General features: G+C 31.3%; 4 protein-coding genes across 6 annotated transcripts in view; 2 read left to right on the top strand and 2 right to left on the bottom strand.

The window, feature by feature from the left end:
• Positions 1-4,794, top strand: part of LOC105430176 (dynein regulatory complex subunit 7) — a 38,524-nt gene extending 33,730 nt beyond the window's left edge. Inside the window, exons 4-10 of the mRNA XM_011643581.3 lie at positions 1,702-1,959; positions 2,037-2,193; positions 2,690-2,756; positions 2,849-3,061; positions 3,136-3,354; positions 3,417-3,647; positions 4,363-4,794. Coding sequence (XP_011641883.2) covers positions 1,702-1,959; positions 2,037-2,193; positions 2,690-2,756; positions 2,849-3,061; positions 3,136-3,354; positions 3,417-3,647; positions 4,363-4,542 — 1,325 coding nt within the window. The 3' untranslated portion in view covers positions 4,543-4,794. The remainder of the gene's footprint in view (positions 1-1,701; positions 1,960-2,036; positions 2,194-2,689; positions 2,757-2,848; positions 3,062-3,135; positions 3,355-3,416; positions 3,648-4,362) is intronic.
• Positions 4,573-7,060, bottom strand: Bili (FERM domain-containing protein 8 Bili). 2 transcript variants are annotated; one of them, XM_089084874.1, is made up of 7 exons: positions 6,659-7,060; positions 6,408-6,547; positions 5,880-6,329; positions 5,347-5,804; positions 5,069-5,227; positions 4,832-4,997; positions 4,573-4,747 (listed from the first exon to the last, which is right to left on the bottom strand). In XM_089084874.1, exons 2-7 carry the CDS (start codon positions 6,493-6,495, stop codon positions 4,707-4,709), a joined length of 1,362 nt encoding a protein of 453 aa, XP_088941000.1. In that variant the 5' UTR covers positions 6,496-6,547; positions 6,659-7,060; the 3' UTR covers positions 4,573-4,706. The 2 variants fall into 2 exon arrangements, with proteins under 2 accessions (XP_088941000.1, XP_088941001.1); XM_089084875.1 differs by having other exon boundaries at positions 6,408-6,497.
• A 128-nt stretch (positions 7,061-7,188) lies between these two features.
• On the bottom strand, positions 7,189-9,501 carry LOC105430185 (eukaryotic initiation factor 4A-III). Its single transcript, XM_011643593.3, has 5 exons — positions 9,266-9,501; positions 8,536-8,871; positions 8,205-8,427; positions 7,853-8,107; positions 7,189-7,777 (listed from the first exon to the last, which is right to left on the bottom strand). The coding sequence occupies exons 1-5, from the start codon at positions 9,492-9,494 to the stop codon at positions 7,525-7,527; spliced, it is 1,296 nt and encodes a 431-aa protein (XP_011641895.2). The 5' UTR covers positions 9,495-9,501; the 3' UTR covers positions 7,189-7,524.
• Positions 9,502-11,596: 2,095 nt separating this feature from the next.
• Positions 11,597-14,038, top strand: Bub3 (mitotic checkpoint protein Bub3). 2 transcript variants are annotated; one of them, XM_011643607.2, is made up of 5 exons: positions 11,597-11,770; positions 12,045-12,240; positions 12,547-12,616; positions 12,698-13,008; positions 13,117-14,038. In XM_011643607.2, exons 2-5 carry the CDS (start codon positions 12,046-12,048, stop codon positions 13,519-13,521), a joined length of 981 nt encoding a protein of 326 aa, XP_011641909.1. In that variant the 5' UTR covers positions 11,597-11,770; position 12,045; the 3' UTR covers positions 13,522-14,038. The 2 variants fall into 2 exon arrangements, with proteins under 2 accessions (XP_011641909.1, XP_088941005.1); XM_089084879.1 differs by having other exon boundaries at positions 11,597-11,820.
• The last annotated feature ends 101 nt before the right edge of the window (positions 14,039-14,139 follow it).

Here is a 14,139-nt window from a genome sequence, read left to right as displayed (position 1 = left end):
ATCGTATTAAGGAATTTGTAACACTTGCGCAAAGCTGCTGTTTCTGCTGAATGTAGCCATTTTTTTATGTGGCGGTGAAGTCTGGAACACAGCCATGGTGTAGAGACTATGGAGTTCAACGTCGAATAGAGTTTATTCCTGTTACTGCCTCCACCTACCACGCCCATACGAAACGCCCATACGAGACTGCGTTCGGAGACATCACTCGGGTTGTGGTCGGCGATAAATTTGAGAGGACGGCAAATTTTCGAAAACAGAAAATTTTCCAGTCTACCATTTTAAAGTATATACCTTTATAAAATACATTTATAAACATTTTCACTAGCAAATGCGTGAGTATAAACTTTTTCTTTATCCATTTTCCCTTTTATCAAATTTGATGAATTAATGAAGTCACCTGAGGAGGCGGCTAAATGTTGGCGTCCAGAAGCAGCAAAATATTTAATCCGCCAAGTATCTCATCCTTTTCGACCACATGTAATAATATTTATCGCAATAATTAGATGAGTTTAGAACGACACGTCTTTTGAGCAAAATTACTTTTGAAATTAATTTTTATATATATAAATTCAAAATTAATTTTGCTTATATCACGAACTATACGTGCCATTATTTTTAACGGACTTACGACGCAGCAGCTCAAAGCTGATTTTATAAAAATATATCGATAATCAAATTTTGTAGCTATGTAAATTTGTTTGAATAAGCTTGTAGAATCAAATAGACATTTATTGATATGTTTCAGCTTTACTTTATTAACGTAGTCAATCTTTTATATATCAAGATAAAAAATAATTTATCTATTTATTAAAATGTTTACCATGAACGATTTTTACCATATGAGGCAAATGAACATGTAATGAATTTATTTTGACAATGGCACATATCACATCTCGCTATTGAACTCATATTTTGTAATATTATATTGCAATATTAATTATGTTATAAACGAATAAGTTTCGAAGCAGAAATTCGATTTCTTAATAAAAATCATTGCATTTTTCTATGATAATCTCGATGGTGTTAACTCGTCGACAGTAATACTTATCATATCATCATCATTGTTTGAGCGGGCGAAATGTCAGTTTTGTAATTTATGAACTTCAATTGCTAATAATTTAAAAATTATTGTAACCTCGAGATTTTTGTATCAAGATTTTTGTTTTAAAATATTCCAAAAAATTTGTCCTTAGAAGGAAATGCGCAAGTTTTGGGACACTCTAATGATTATACATGGACAATATTTCTCATTTCTTAAAACATAACTTTTTGTAAAAGAAACAATGCGAAATTATTCTTTTGATTATTTTTTATGTTTTTTCATTATTATTATTTTTCTTATCCAACAAAAATTTTATAAAAAAAAAAATTAATATGGGCATATAGGGACATCGTGTGTGTAATATATAAATTCAATATATATATATATATATATATATATATATATATATATATACACATAATTTTTAAAAACACTAGCAAAAAACATAACAAGTAATGTAATAAATAAGATAATTATGAAAAAACGCAATAGAGAATTAACAATGGATTTATGGTATTCTTTTGTTAATTTACAATCCATAACCAACGAATAAAATCGATTAAATTATCTTGTATCGATTTTCTTTCGATTTTTTCTTTTTAACAGAATATTCTAGTATGTTCTATATAATGTATTTACTTATACATCATATTTTCCAGATTTTGAAAGACGATATCCACAGGGCAGCAAAACGATACTTTATAAAAAGGCCAAGGTAGAATTATACGCGCCATATATTCGGACCGATGGTTTAATTCAGAAGATTATTATTTATGACGATTATAAATACATCAATCCTATTCAAAGTTATGAAAAATACTTGAATAGAAGCGACTGTCTTGTGGAATCCAGAAAAGATTTCGTTACTGATACTGTCGTAGATTCTTTCGATAAGGGTCGATCAGACTATTGCAAAGGTATATGTATAATTCCAAGTAAAATTATAACGTGAGCTCGGTATAATCGTTTTGTATTAACATTAAAAATATTTTAGCGCATCGTTACCTTGCATCCGGCAGTAACTCGATAGACAGCGAGAGAACAATAGATTTTTATGATAGCGTACAGTTTGATGGACTGTCGCGCATAGAGTTGGGTCCGCTTCATTTAACTCAATATTACAAGAATCGTGAAGATTTTCTTTATTACAGGTAAACTGGAGAACTTAACTTTGTTAAGACCTGAGTGAGATGGATGCGTTTTGTTTTTGCGTAAATTTTTTGAAACAGCAGTTACGCTTCGAATTTGTTCTATCACTTTAAATTTGTTAGTAATAGTAATATTAGTAATCCTTATAATGATAATCCTTATATCACTTTAAATTTTGTTTAATAATAGTAGTATTAGTAATCCTTATAATGGTGTTGGTTCCTCATGGGTCAACATATCTGATTAGCAAAAATAATGCATGCAAAGTAAAATTTGGCAAATGATATAACAAAATTTAATTAAGTGATAGAATAAGTGAATAGTATAGGTGAATTGACGTCTCGACATTTGTCATATTCTTATCTTTATCGTGTCCCACGTTAAATGTCAAAAGATTTTGATATACTGAGAAAAAAAATAATATTTTTGTATTTTTTCTGCATATGTAACTTTTCACATGCCATGAATACTAATGTTTTTTGTATTTTATTTTAATAGACATATTGAATTTTCGGTAGACCAAGGCAGCTCAGCAGTGGATGGTATCCATTTTCGACATATCTCAGTAATATTTTACATACAAATTTACAAATTTCCGATTAAACTTATTACTTATAGTGAATGCATGAGACATTTGATTCTTTTTGCATCTTGCAGAAAATCATTGAGAAATATCACAGAAATGAGAAAATTCCGGCTTGCAAGGATGTAGCTATCCGCGAATTTGCGATAATCGAAAACGAAATCTGTATTAAATTTCATTATGAACAAGATCGAAGTACTCGAGCTACTCGTACATTCATAAAACCGCCAATAGCGGATAGAGGAGATCGCTTAGTTTTTGATCCTACGATGACTTACGGATATAACGTAAATTTTCTGCACAAAAATATTAGCAGGACGACATAATCTGAAATTTTTCTTCTTCTCTTTTCTTCTTGTAGCCAGATCCGACTGCACCACCAGAGAAAAGCCTCGATCTTTTTTACGCGCTTGATAAACATTTGAAAGACGAAGACCACACTATGCTCTCTATCAAAGACGCCGAAGCCGAAATTACGACGTTCTTGCGAAGAAGAGCTGACGAAAATTTAAATCCGCAACTCGTAGTTTCATTATTCGATAGAAATCGAGCAGTCAAAATGATAGCCGAATTAGAAGCGGTACTTATCAGTCATCTAATCTATTTAAACTTTTTTATTAATTGACAACAATCTGTTTTCAGAAAGTAAAGCATCCAACTTTGCATGATATCACACAAGAGATTAACGAATTGGGACCGTACTTAGCGCGAATAGGCAATCCAGCGCATATCAGTAAAACGGAAGCGTATCTACTGCGCGATGATTGTTTGAGTGACTTCAAGCAGGTGTCTATTGACAAAGCGAATCGTATTTTACATATGATCGAAAAACAAGCTATAGAATTGGAAAAGATGCAAGTTCTCCTAACACAGGTCAGAAGCTTTTATACCACAGACATCTATATAATATTAGACCCTTAATTGCGTCCCTTTAACTATTAAAATATCCTAAATCCTTTTTTATTGATAAAAATGTCTTTAAAAGGCTTATAACCATAACAATTGCAAGGTTTATAAGTCATTTTTAAAAGCATTTTTATCGATATATTTCATAATTTTTGTATATGGACATATTTTACGACGCTTTATATATAATTATATGTCTTATATTTAATTTTATATATATATATATATATATAATTTTTTACCAGCTATATAATCTAATATATAACTTATATTTATATATTTACAATTTATTTTCTTACATTAAGCAGAGCTTTTATTTTTTGTAAATGTGAATAGATATTTTTTGAATAGATACTTCTTACTTTTATTTCCAATATTTAGATTTATTAAAAATTTCGCACTGGCTTAGCATTTTTTAAAATTATGATCACAAAATATACTTACAAATACAATATGTATATATAAAGTACAGTCGTGCATAAAGATAGAGATTAAATACTGTGCATTTATTTTGTATAACGCTTTTAAATAAGGCACTTAAATAAGCAACATTGTATATAATGAAAAATTGAAAGTTAGTAGTCCAATATTTTATAGATGTGTCTGTGTTTTGTATACTCACACTCTTTCATATAAATCATCGATGTAATTTTCATATAATTTTTGTAATATTTACATGCAGTCTGTGGATTTACCGAAAGTGGAGGAGGAACAGATATTAGCCAAGATAAATGAGATAAGTTTCAATATGCATGTGCTGGAAACGTATCTCAATCGATATAGGGATTCAGTCCAGCAGAGGTATAGAATATTGATAGATCGTTTACAGCAAAATCCGCATCTCCAAGTACTCCAGAAGTAAAAGAATATTGAGTGAAAGAATATTGAGAAATTATATAGAAAAGTGTATATTACATAAGTATATTAGATTGTGTAAGAACGTTTTCTTATTTATTACAAAAATCGTATTCATTTTGTATCATCAAGGAATATATTGGCATCATAAAATGTATAATCACACTGTATTTACCGAAAGGACCACGAACCCATTTGACCAATGCATCGACCTAGAATGATTTTGAAAAGTAAATAAATTGATAGATGACGATTCTGATATTCTGATAATTATTAAATTACATAATAATCATTACCTTCATCATCAAAAGTGGCCAGCGTGAATTTACTAAGTTTATTTGTAAAACTTCCACTAGGGGAAACTAGCGGATGATCTAGTTGGTCGTTGTTGTTATCGCTGTTAATAAATTGACGACGAAAATCCTCGGCGAAGCCGGATATTAAAGTATCCATCATTGGTGCCTGAAATAGTGATTATCTATTGTATCATGTTCTGTTTTTATAAGAATAATTATATAAAAAACAATTTATACTTGTCTCGAGAATACTTGTAGAATCTTAAAGACACGCGCTCCGTTTTCTCGTACTGGAAATTGCAGAAATAAGCAAGGCAGGCAATCTGGATTATTTTCATCCGAGGGTTTCGCCATTTCCCAGCTTAATTCCGAATATTTTAGCCCTAATAGCAAGCTCTACATAAATATATTTTAAATGTTACTATGCTATATATTCTATAAATGTATCTTATATGAAATTTCATTCAAAATTATTGCGTTTAAATGAGGTTCACGACATGATATACCACACTTACGCACTGCATGTCATCAACAATGTACACTCCTGATATATTGATTGCAATGAGGATCTGCATATCGCGATTAGTAATCCATGATGCGAGTCCTCTGACAGGTCGCTCGATTTGCCCTTGAAAAAAGGCTGCTCCATAGCACGGCAAGTTCCAACAGAACTCAAGATACTTTCTGATCAATTTTTTGGGATTGGCGTTAGCACTACCGTTGTGACTGGGTATTCGCTTGTATTGCTCCAGAAGATGTGCTTCAGGTGCTCCTTTGCCACCTATCAATCCCAATCCAAGTCCCAATCCTAATAAAAGACTGGGAGAGGCATAATGATGTGGTAAAAATCGGCCGCGATGTCTATGGAAAAATGCCAATGTGTGGGTTTGTGCATTATAAGGCCCAAGTTCAATTCGGGCCTGTAACGCTCCTAAACTGGCATAACGTGCAGGACCATCACACGCGTAGCGTCCTGGACAGAAGTTAAATTTATATTGTAAAAAGAAATTATTTCTTTAGAAAGGATCTTACTTCTTTCGTTTCAGACCTTGCAGGACATTATGCCTGGCTTCTGCATAGAGTAATTCAAGCACTTTGGTATCTTTAATCTGTTCCTCCTCCACCCTAGAGAGAAATACATTTCTACGAAAGTATAGCAAAGGTTCCTCATCATCAGAGTTTTCCGTATTAGAACTGTATTTGTTTACAAGATAGTTCCACTTCGCGGCCAATTCCACAGGCCTGTGTGTTGGACGTAGCTGAATCTCCAGCTGCGAACAACACATCCACAATGCAAACACTGGCGTAGTGGTTACCAAAGAAAATCTCGATAGACCTAGTTCCGGTTCTGACTGCACTATCGTGAAAATCTGTTGTGCAGTCACGTTTTGTTCAACCTCCATCGTTAAAAATACCCCTGTCATTAGATAAACAGCTATGCGTATCGTAGGTCTTCCTGTATTCGAATACTGCGGCTGATTCGTCACTGTTTTATTTACTATAAACAAAAAAAAAAGAAGAAAATAAATATTGAAAAATCTCAATTATAATCCTAAAAAAATTTATAAATACGTACAGGTGGGGAGTCCATCTGTTTTGTAGTCATTTGGATAACGACGTAACGGTTGTCCTCTCTGAATTGTGCAATCATTTTGTTGCTCCATTTCTTTTAATTTTTAATTATATATATTATATATTATTTATCAATTATAGAATCTATTAATGCAATAGAAAATATCGAAATGTAAAATCATTAAAATTACATATGCACAGTGATCTATAATTGTCAGTCTATTCACTCATGTTATTAATAAAATAAATATTTACCCTCTTTACTTAAAATAATTTAATTAATACATATATATATATATATATATATATATATTATTTATAAAGCTGCACATTCATAATACACTTTCAATGTTTTTATCACGAAAATAAATGATTACTCTTATCATGTTCATTATGGCGTGCTAAATATTTCGCCCACATTTTTAACGCGATAAACAATGTTCACTGATATTTTTAAGGTCACACATGATCAACAAAATTTTTGGTCTATTTTGACTTCATTTTGGGCTTAACGTGTGTTACTGTGCTATGCCGCGCTGCCATCTGAACTGTAAAGCAGCTACAGCAGTTATTGATTATTTTGTATGTATGTATATAGACTATACTCTACACATCATCATGACATTGTTCACTTCTACATTGAAATATTTATAGAAAGAAAAAAAAGATTAATTAAAATTATAAGATATATAATTATTTTATTAACCAAATTATCTCACTTATAATTTTGTATTCAAATAAAATCTTTCTCTAGAAGTTTGTATACAAAAGAAAGCCTTATCTCATTTTCATAAAAAAAAGAAAATATTTATTTTTCTCAATGATGCATCTTAATAGATATAAAAACAAATATTATTAGTCTAATCTTCTTATATACTATAATTTTATCATTTATATGATACAAAAATGGAATTATTTTTCTCCATTTATTCTACTTATGTTAAAAGAAAAAAATAACTTAAGGTTATGACATTTGTCAAAGATTCTTAAGCAAACTAATTTGAAAACTGTTGACATATAATGTTATTTATAGAGGCATATTCTATTTTGTAAATATTACAAATAAAGTTAAAGAATTCTTTGTGTGCGAAAAATATTCAGTCCAATCATAAATTTCACACTTATATCAAATCTGCCACATTCATCGGCATTTCGTCTATTTGTGTAGAATAATATTGCTCGATATCTCGGAGAATTCTTATATCATCAGTTTTTACAAAGTTTATTGATACACCTTTACGACCGAAACGTCCCGATCGACCTATTCTGTGAATATATAATTCACGATTGTTAGGCAGATCATAGTTAATTACGAGCGATACCTGCTGAACATCGATTCCTCTCGCCCAAACATCCGTTGTAATCAATACCCGACTGTAAAAAAAAAAGGAATATGTTACAATTTTTTTTATAAAAACATTCATCATTATCCTTGGAATTAAATCCTACCTCTGACCAGATCGAAACTCTTTCATTATGTTGTCTCGTTCCTTCTGTGGCATATCCCCATGCATAGAACATACTGTAAAGTTAGCCTCTCGCATTTTTTCCGTTAACCAGTCTACTTTACGTTTAGTATTACAAAAGATAACAGCTTGTGTTATCGTTAATGTATCATACAAATCACATAATGTGTCGAATTTCCATTCTTCTCGTTCTACAGCAACAAAGAACTGCTTGATTCCTTCCAACGTCAGTTCATCACTGAAATTATGAATAGTTATAAATAAGATAAAATTTCATGTTTACCTATAAAAATTCCCTACCTATAAAATTTCAAGAAATTATGGAAATTATTTACCGTTTGACAAGAATACGAATGGGATCTGTCATAAATTTACTAGTCATCTCAAGAATTTCATGTGGTAAAGTGGCCGAAACTAAAACAACTTGCGTCGCTGGTGGAAGATATCGATACACATCATAAATTTGTTCCTTAAAGCCTTTGTTCAACATTTCGTCAGATTCATCTAGTACCAACATTTTGATAGCTCTAGTTCTGAGTACCCTCCTTTTAATCATATCTAAAAGTTTCAATATTTTACATAAATAACAATGTTAATAATTCTTCCTTAATTATATATACGTAGTCAACATTTTTTTTTATAATATTTTGTAATATATATATTTACCAAATACTCTGCCAGGTGTTCCAGATACAACATGCTGTCCATAATCAAGTTTCCTGATATCTTCCCCAAGATTTGTGCCACCAATGCAAGCATGGCATTGTACATTCATAAAATCTCCCAGTGCAAGTATAACTTTCTGAATTTGAGTTGCAAGTTCCCGAGTAGGTGAGAGAACTAGAACCTGAGTTTCTCGTACTTGAGTATCTAGTGACTGTAATATCGCAATTGAGAAAGTAGCAGTTTTTCCTGTACCAGATTGCGCCTGAGCTATCACATCTCTACCCTTCATGATAGGTTTAATGGATCGTTGTTGAATGGCGGATGGTTTTTCAAAACCTATGTAAAAAAATAAAGGCATTTTATTTTACATGTTCAAAAAGTGTTCAAAGTAATGTTTTATTGATTCTATTTTATTAAATATTATAAATTATTATATTATAAATTTAACATTGGCAAATGAATTATTAAGAAAAAAATAAAAAAAAAATTTGATAATTTTAGTAACGTTTACACATACATTGGAGTAAATAATTATTGCAAAGAAAAAAATTTCATAATCAATATTTCCAACCAATTACGGGATAAAAATCCGTTTTTAAAAACTTGATATAAAATTGAAAGCTAATTTACGACTTGATCTAAAATATGATATAAAATATAATTTACGACTTGATCTAAAGTCGCGCCGAAATTGAGGTTAGGTCAATGCAATAAGTAATAAATGACGTACCATACGCGTAAATCCCGCGTAATAGCTCATCGCGAAGGCCCATATTGTCGAAGGTGGGAATAACTTCGACATCCTCGCTGGTTTCAAACTCGACATTTGATAAATCTTCTGTTTGCGCCACTCGACGTGATTTCTCCGCCATTTCGATGAAACGTTGGACACAATTATGAGAAACACTCGTGTCTATCCTGTGCGGCGTCGTAATGCTATCGCATGAAGTTAGGTACATTAAGAAATAATGGCTGCTTCACAGAGAAAGTAGTGAGCGCTCAGTGATTTTTCAATATGATTGGTCCTTGTCTTTAGATCTTCGAATCTAAGTGTAAAAACCAATCATAATAAAGAATCACTGTACGCTCACTGATCTGCTTTCTCTGCTGAACACAGCCAATGGCGTGACAAGATCTAGGGTAGTTCCGTTTCATGACGACGCATAAGTGTCGGTCCACAATAAGTATTTAATCTTTAAGCCATAAGAAATTGACTAATCATAGTCGAGTATTCTTTTCATATTCGATTATAATTGGTCAATTTCTTACTTTTTAAAGCTTAAATCACCTATTGTGGACCGACACTAATAAGTATTTAATCTTTAAGCCGTAAGAAATTGATCAATCATAATCGAGTATTCTTTTCATATTTGATTATAATTGGTAAATTTCCTACTTCTTAAAGCTTAAATCACCTATTGTGGACCGACACTAAACAATCGTTCCATTTCATCTAAGTGTCGGTCCACAATAGGTGATTTAAGCTTTAAGAAATAAGAAATTGACCAATTATAATCGAATATGAAAAGAATAATCGACTATGATTGGTCAATTTCTTACGACTTAAAGATTAAATACTTATTGTGGACCGACACTAATGCGCGCATTGATAATGCATGGTATTCCCTAAATTCCTACCACGACCTAGCGCATGAGGAACGCATTAGGTAAAACTTGTAGCAAGTTATGCGCGCCTGCGTTTTTTTTAAATCAGGCGTAGCCATAAATCAATTAACGATACTAGCTGCTTTTTAAAAAAGTTCAACGTATAAAACTATATGTTTTAATTATTTACAATTGTTATTTTTCTAGATTATGATCATATTATTTAATGAAAAATTTCGTCCTATTTTTTTAATTTTAATTCAATAATTATTACTCACTGAAGATGTTCTTTGAATGCTATTCTCATAACTGGGAATAACTCTTTCGACATAATCGGATAATTTTTCTGATACGATTATTTCTCCCCGCGTAGTATTAACCATTAAAATGAGATATAATATCTCTAATTCTTTATTTAAGATAAACTTTTATTTTCACCGTCACTATTATTAATAAATTTTATTCAAATTGCATCAAACGCATTTAAACCGCTCCATTTTTAAGCGCGCATATTGCGCATTAGCGAAACGGAACGCTATCCATGTCCACAGCTCAGTGTCTGCTATCTATGTGCTCGATGTGTAAAACGGAACGGATCCCTACTTTTCAATTATGGCGAGTACGTCGCAAAAGACGATTGGTCATTTACTTGTAACTAGAGGTCCTCTCCCCGCTTGTGTCACGATGCTAAAAATCGGTCCAAGATCACGGACGGAAAGAGATTTGACTAATCGCTAGTTAATTGGTCGAATTATTCAAATACAATTGACCAATTCTCTTTCCATCCGAGATTTCAGATCGATTTTTAGTATCACGTGGATATAAGCTTAATAAAAATCACGATACAAGAAACAAAAATTCTAATGAGAAACTTCTCTTTCTATGCAGAATCTAATTTTTAAAACACACGAGAGAGAGAGAGAGAGAGAGAGAGAGAAAGAGAGAAATTATGTCTTTCTTTAATTTTCACACATCTTTAATTTAAATATACACCTTAATAAGTTGAAGCAAACACATTTGAACAAGATTACTGAAAAATGTTTGGGGTGCGCTTTCTTTTGCAACAATTGTATAGTCAAAAGCTACATGATAAAAATGTTTTCTCGAAATAGCGAATATTGTATTTTATAAAAAAATATATTAAATATGAACAGTTTTATTTATTAGTTATTTATTAGTTGTGTATTGAGATAATGTATACAATCTATTTGTTAATATTTTTAAAATGTTTATTTCCTAATTTTTATTGTTTAAATTAAAAATAATATAAATACAGATATTCGAATATAAACAAAAATTGTTAAAAAACGATGGACCAATAAAAACGGCTGTCGTGACTTTTATTAGAAGTTTCTATTTGTAACTAGTTATCGCATCTGGTTTTTTCATAGTTATTTGCTATCCTTGACGTTGGTTACGCAAGAAGAAAAACGGGGTTTTCGAATGGAAGAAAAGATGGAAGGGGGATGAAATGTGGTAGGGGCTTCCTACCGCGGTAATCGTGTTGTTTCAAATTCTCTTTTTTAATCATATCGAAGATTTTACGTATCTATTAGTTGCGAGCGTTCATATTAGATACGAATTAGGAGTTTCCTTTTTAATTTAGCACTACCCAACTGCTTCGTATTGAGTAAGTACATGAGAAATTCTGGCCGAGTGTACGCTCATCAGGATTGTTAGGTTAGTTTGTGTTTACAAAGATTCATTTTTAGAGACAAGACACTCGGTTTATATCGATACTGATTAATTCTAGTAAAAAAAATGCTTCTCTTTCACTTATATCACAGCTGTTTACAATTTTGAAGTTATAATTGAGAAGAAAAAGAGCTGATAAATCTAGAGATATCTAATGTTGGCAAACGTCACATTCACTTAAATAACTTAACGCTATGTTTCTCTGACAGAATGGAGTCCAGGACTGAGTTTAAAATAAAATCACCGCCGGCTGACGCGATCTCCGCGGTGGAATTTGGACCAAATTCTACACAGTTCCTATTAGTGTCATCATGGGATAGTACAGTACGATTATATGACATACATGCCAACACGATGAGATTGAAATACAATCACGATTTGCCGGTGTTAGACGTTGCGTTTCAAGTAAGTTACTCCTTTTTTGTTTTATTGTATAATTTTTGTTTAATAAGTTAAAGAAATATTAGTTCATGTTTTGGCTTCAATAAAAGTACTTTAAAGTAAAGCTTCTTGACCAATTACATAGCTTTTAAGTCATTTGTAGAAGCATTATTGATAAAAGTGACTTGAGAATAGAGATCATGGTCTTTAAACATTGTATTTTATAAATAGACTTAATATAGACTTAATGTTTCCTAAAGATTTTTCTAATAATTTTATTATATGATGATTATTATATGATGATTTTCTTTATTCTACAACTATTTGCAGGATGCTGTTCATGCATATAGCGGTGGTTTAGGAAATACTTTAAAAATATATGATATAAATAGCAATACTGGTAATCATTTTCCTTAATTTTATTGTTTTACTTATATTTTCATAAAATCAAAAATATATATTGAAAATATTTTTTTTGTAGAATCGATAATGGGTACACATGAGAAACCAATCAGAAAAATAGAATACTGTGCAGCAGTAAATGCAATACTGACTGGTGGTTGGGATGCTGCGGTAAAATTATGGGATCCACGAACGCCTACTTGCGTTGGTAGTTATTTGCAACCTGATGTAGTCCTTGCTTTGTCTGTGTGTGGCGACAAATTTGTAGTAGGCACAGCAAAACGAAAAGTTTGCATTTGGGATCTAAGAAATATGGCAGGCATGTTTCAAAGACGAGAAAGTAGTTTAAAATATCAAACACGCTGCATCAAAGGTTTTCCGAACGAACAGGTATGTCTATTTACAATCGCTCGCATGATTTATCTAATGTTATTTGTATTAAACATATCTATATTTTTATTATATTTATCATTTTTTTAATCATTCTTATGTGTTTAGGGATATGTATTAAGCAGTATAGAGGGTCGAGTTGCCGTCGAGTATCTTGATACAATGCCAGAAGCCCAGAAGAAGAAATATGCGTTTAAATGTCATAGAATAAAGGAAAACAATGTCGAACATATCTATCCAGTAAATGCTATTAGCTTCCATTCTGCATACAATACATTTGCCACAGGTGGCTCGGATGGCTACGTAAACATCTGGGACGGTTTTAATAAGAAACGATTATGCCAGTTTCATCGATATAACGCTGGTGTGGCTGCACTTAGTTTTAGCCACGATGGTTCTGTCCTTGCGATAGGCGTATCCTATTTGAACGAAGCCGAGATTCCACCGGGTGGTAGTGACGAACGAGAAATTTACATAAGATATGTCAATGACCAGGAAACCAAACCGAAATAAACAAGTTCATAAAAAATACAAGTACAGTGACAAAATGATTAGGAAAAAACTCATGGATTCCATACATTGAAATAGATAATTGAACGAATAGAATTAGAAGCGCACTGTGAATAATTGTAAATAAATACTCGCTCGGACCATGTTAATTTATATGCATTTGAAAATAACATGTTGTGTCAACTTACAATAAGTTCAAATGAGCGCTACGTTTTATATAAAAATATATCTTCCGATTTTCAAAAAATAAATTAGACCTGTACCTGTATAGATTTTTACAATATTTTCGTATTCACATTTCAATATATCATAATACTTTTTTTCAATAGGTTTTGATAATAAGTCTCTGCCTATTTATTGTAAGAGTTGGTACATTTATATCAAATATATAATTATATATGATATAAATATATTGATTCACCAATATAATTATATATTTACGATACATTTATATCAAGCATATTGATATAAGTATGTAATATATATTTACTTAAATACAATCGTCTAATTTATGCATAAATTGCATATCAATTTAATATTGTAATCTAGTTTATATCATGTATGTATGTGGATGTATGTATGTATATTTAATTTTAAAATCAAGTTTTTCTAAAAGTTTTA

The sequence above is a fragment of the Pogonomyrmex barbatus genome, unplaced genomic scaffold (genome assembly GCF_055798465.1).
Source record: "Pogonomyrmex barbatus isolate J1 unplaced genomic scaffold, ASM5579846v1 scaffold9, whole genome shotgun sequence".
NCBI classification, from domain to species: Eukaryota; Metazoa; Arthropoda; class Insecta; order Hymenoptera; family Formicidae; genus Pogonomyrmex; species Pogonomyrmex barbatus.
Note: the sequence above shows the minus strand (reverse complement) of the source record. Positions and strands in the feature narration are given on the sequence as shown.

What these genes read in the sequence shown, in the direction of transcription:
- Bili (XM_089084874.1), bottom strand. Translation starts at nt 6,495, where the DNA reads ATGGAGCAACAAAATGATTGCACAATTCAGAGAGGACAACCGTTACGT. An exon ending in CAGGCATAATGTCCTGCAAG is followed by an intron (nt 5,805 to 5,879) that starts GTCTGAAACGAA and finishes ACTTCTGTCCAG; the next exon opens with GACGCTACGCGTGTGATGGT. An exon ending in TACAAGTATTCTCGAGACAA is followed by an intron (nt 4,998 to 5,068) that starts GTATAAATTGTT and finishes TCACTATTTCAG; the next exon opens with GCACCAATGATGGATACTTT.
- LOC105430185 (XM_011643593.3), bottom strand. Translation starts at nt 9,494, where the DNA reads ATGTACCTAACTTCATGCGATAGCATTACGACGCCGCACAGGATAGAC. An exon ending in ACGCGGGATTTACGCGTATG is followed by an intron (nt 8,872 to 9,265) that starts GTACGTCATTTA and finishes TTTTTTACATAG; the next exon opens with GTTTTGAAAAACCATCCGCC. An exon ending in AACACCTGGCAGAGTATTTG is followed by an intron (nt 8,428 to 8,535) that starts GTAAATATATAT and finishes TGAAACTTTTAG; the next exon opens with ATATGATTAAAAGGAGGGTA.
- Bub3 (XM_011643607.2), top strand. Translation starts at nt 12,046, where the DNA reads ATGGAGTCCAGGACTGAGTTTAAAATAAAATCACCGCCGGCTGACGCG. An exon ending in TGTTAGACGTTGCGTTTCAA is followed by an intron (nt 12,241 to 12,546) that starts GTAAGTTACTCC and finishes AACTATTTGCAG; the next exon opens with GATGCTGTTCATGCATATAG. An exon ending in AAGGTTTTCCGAACGAACAG is followed by an intron (nt 13,009 to 13,116) that starts GTATGTCTATTT and finishes TTATGTGTTTAG; the next exon opens with GGATATGTATTAAGCAGTAT.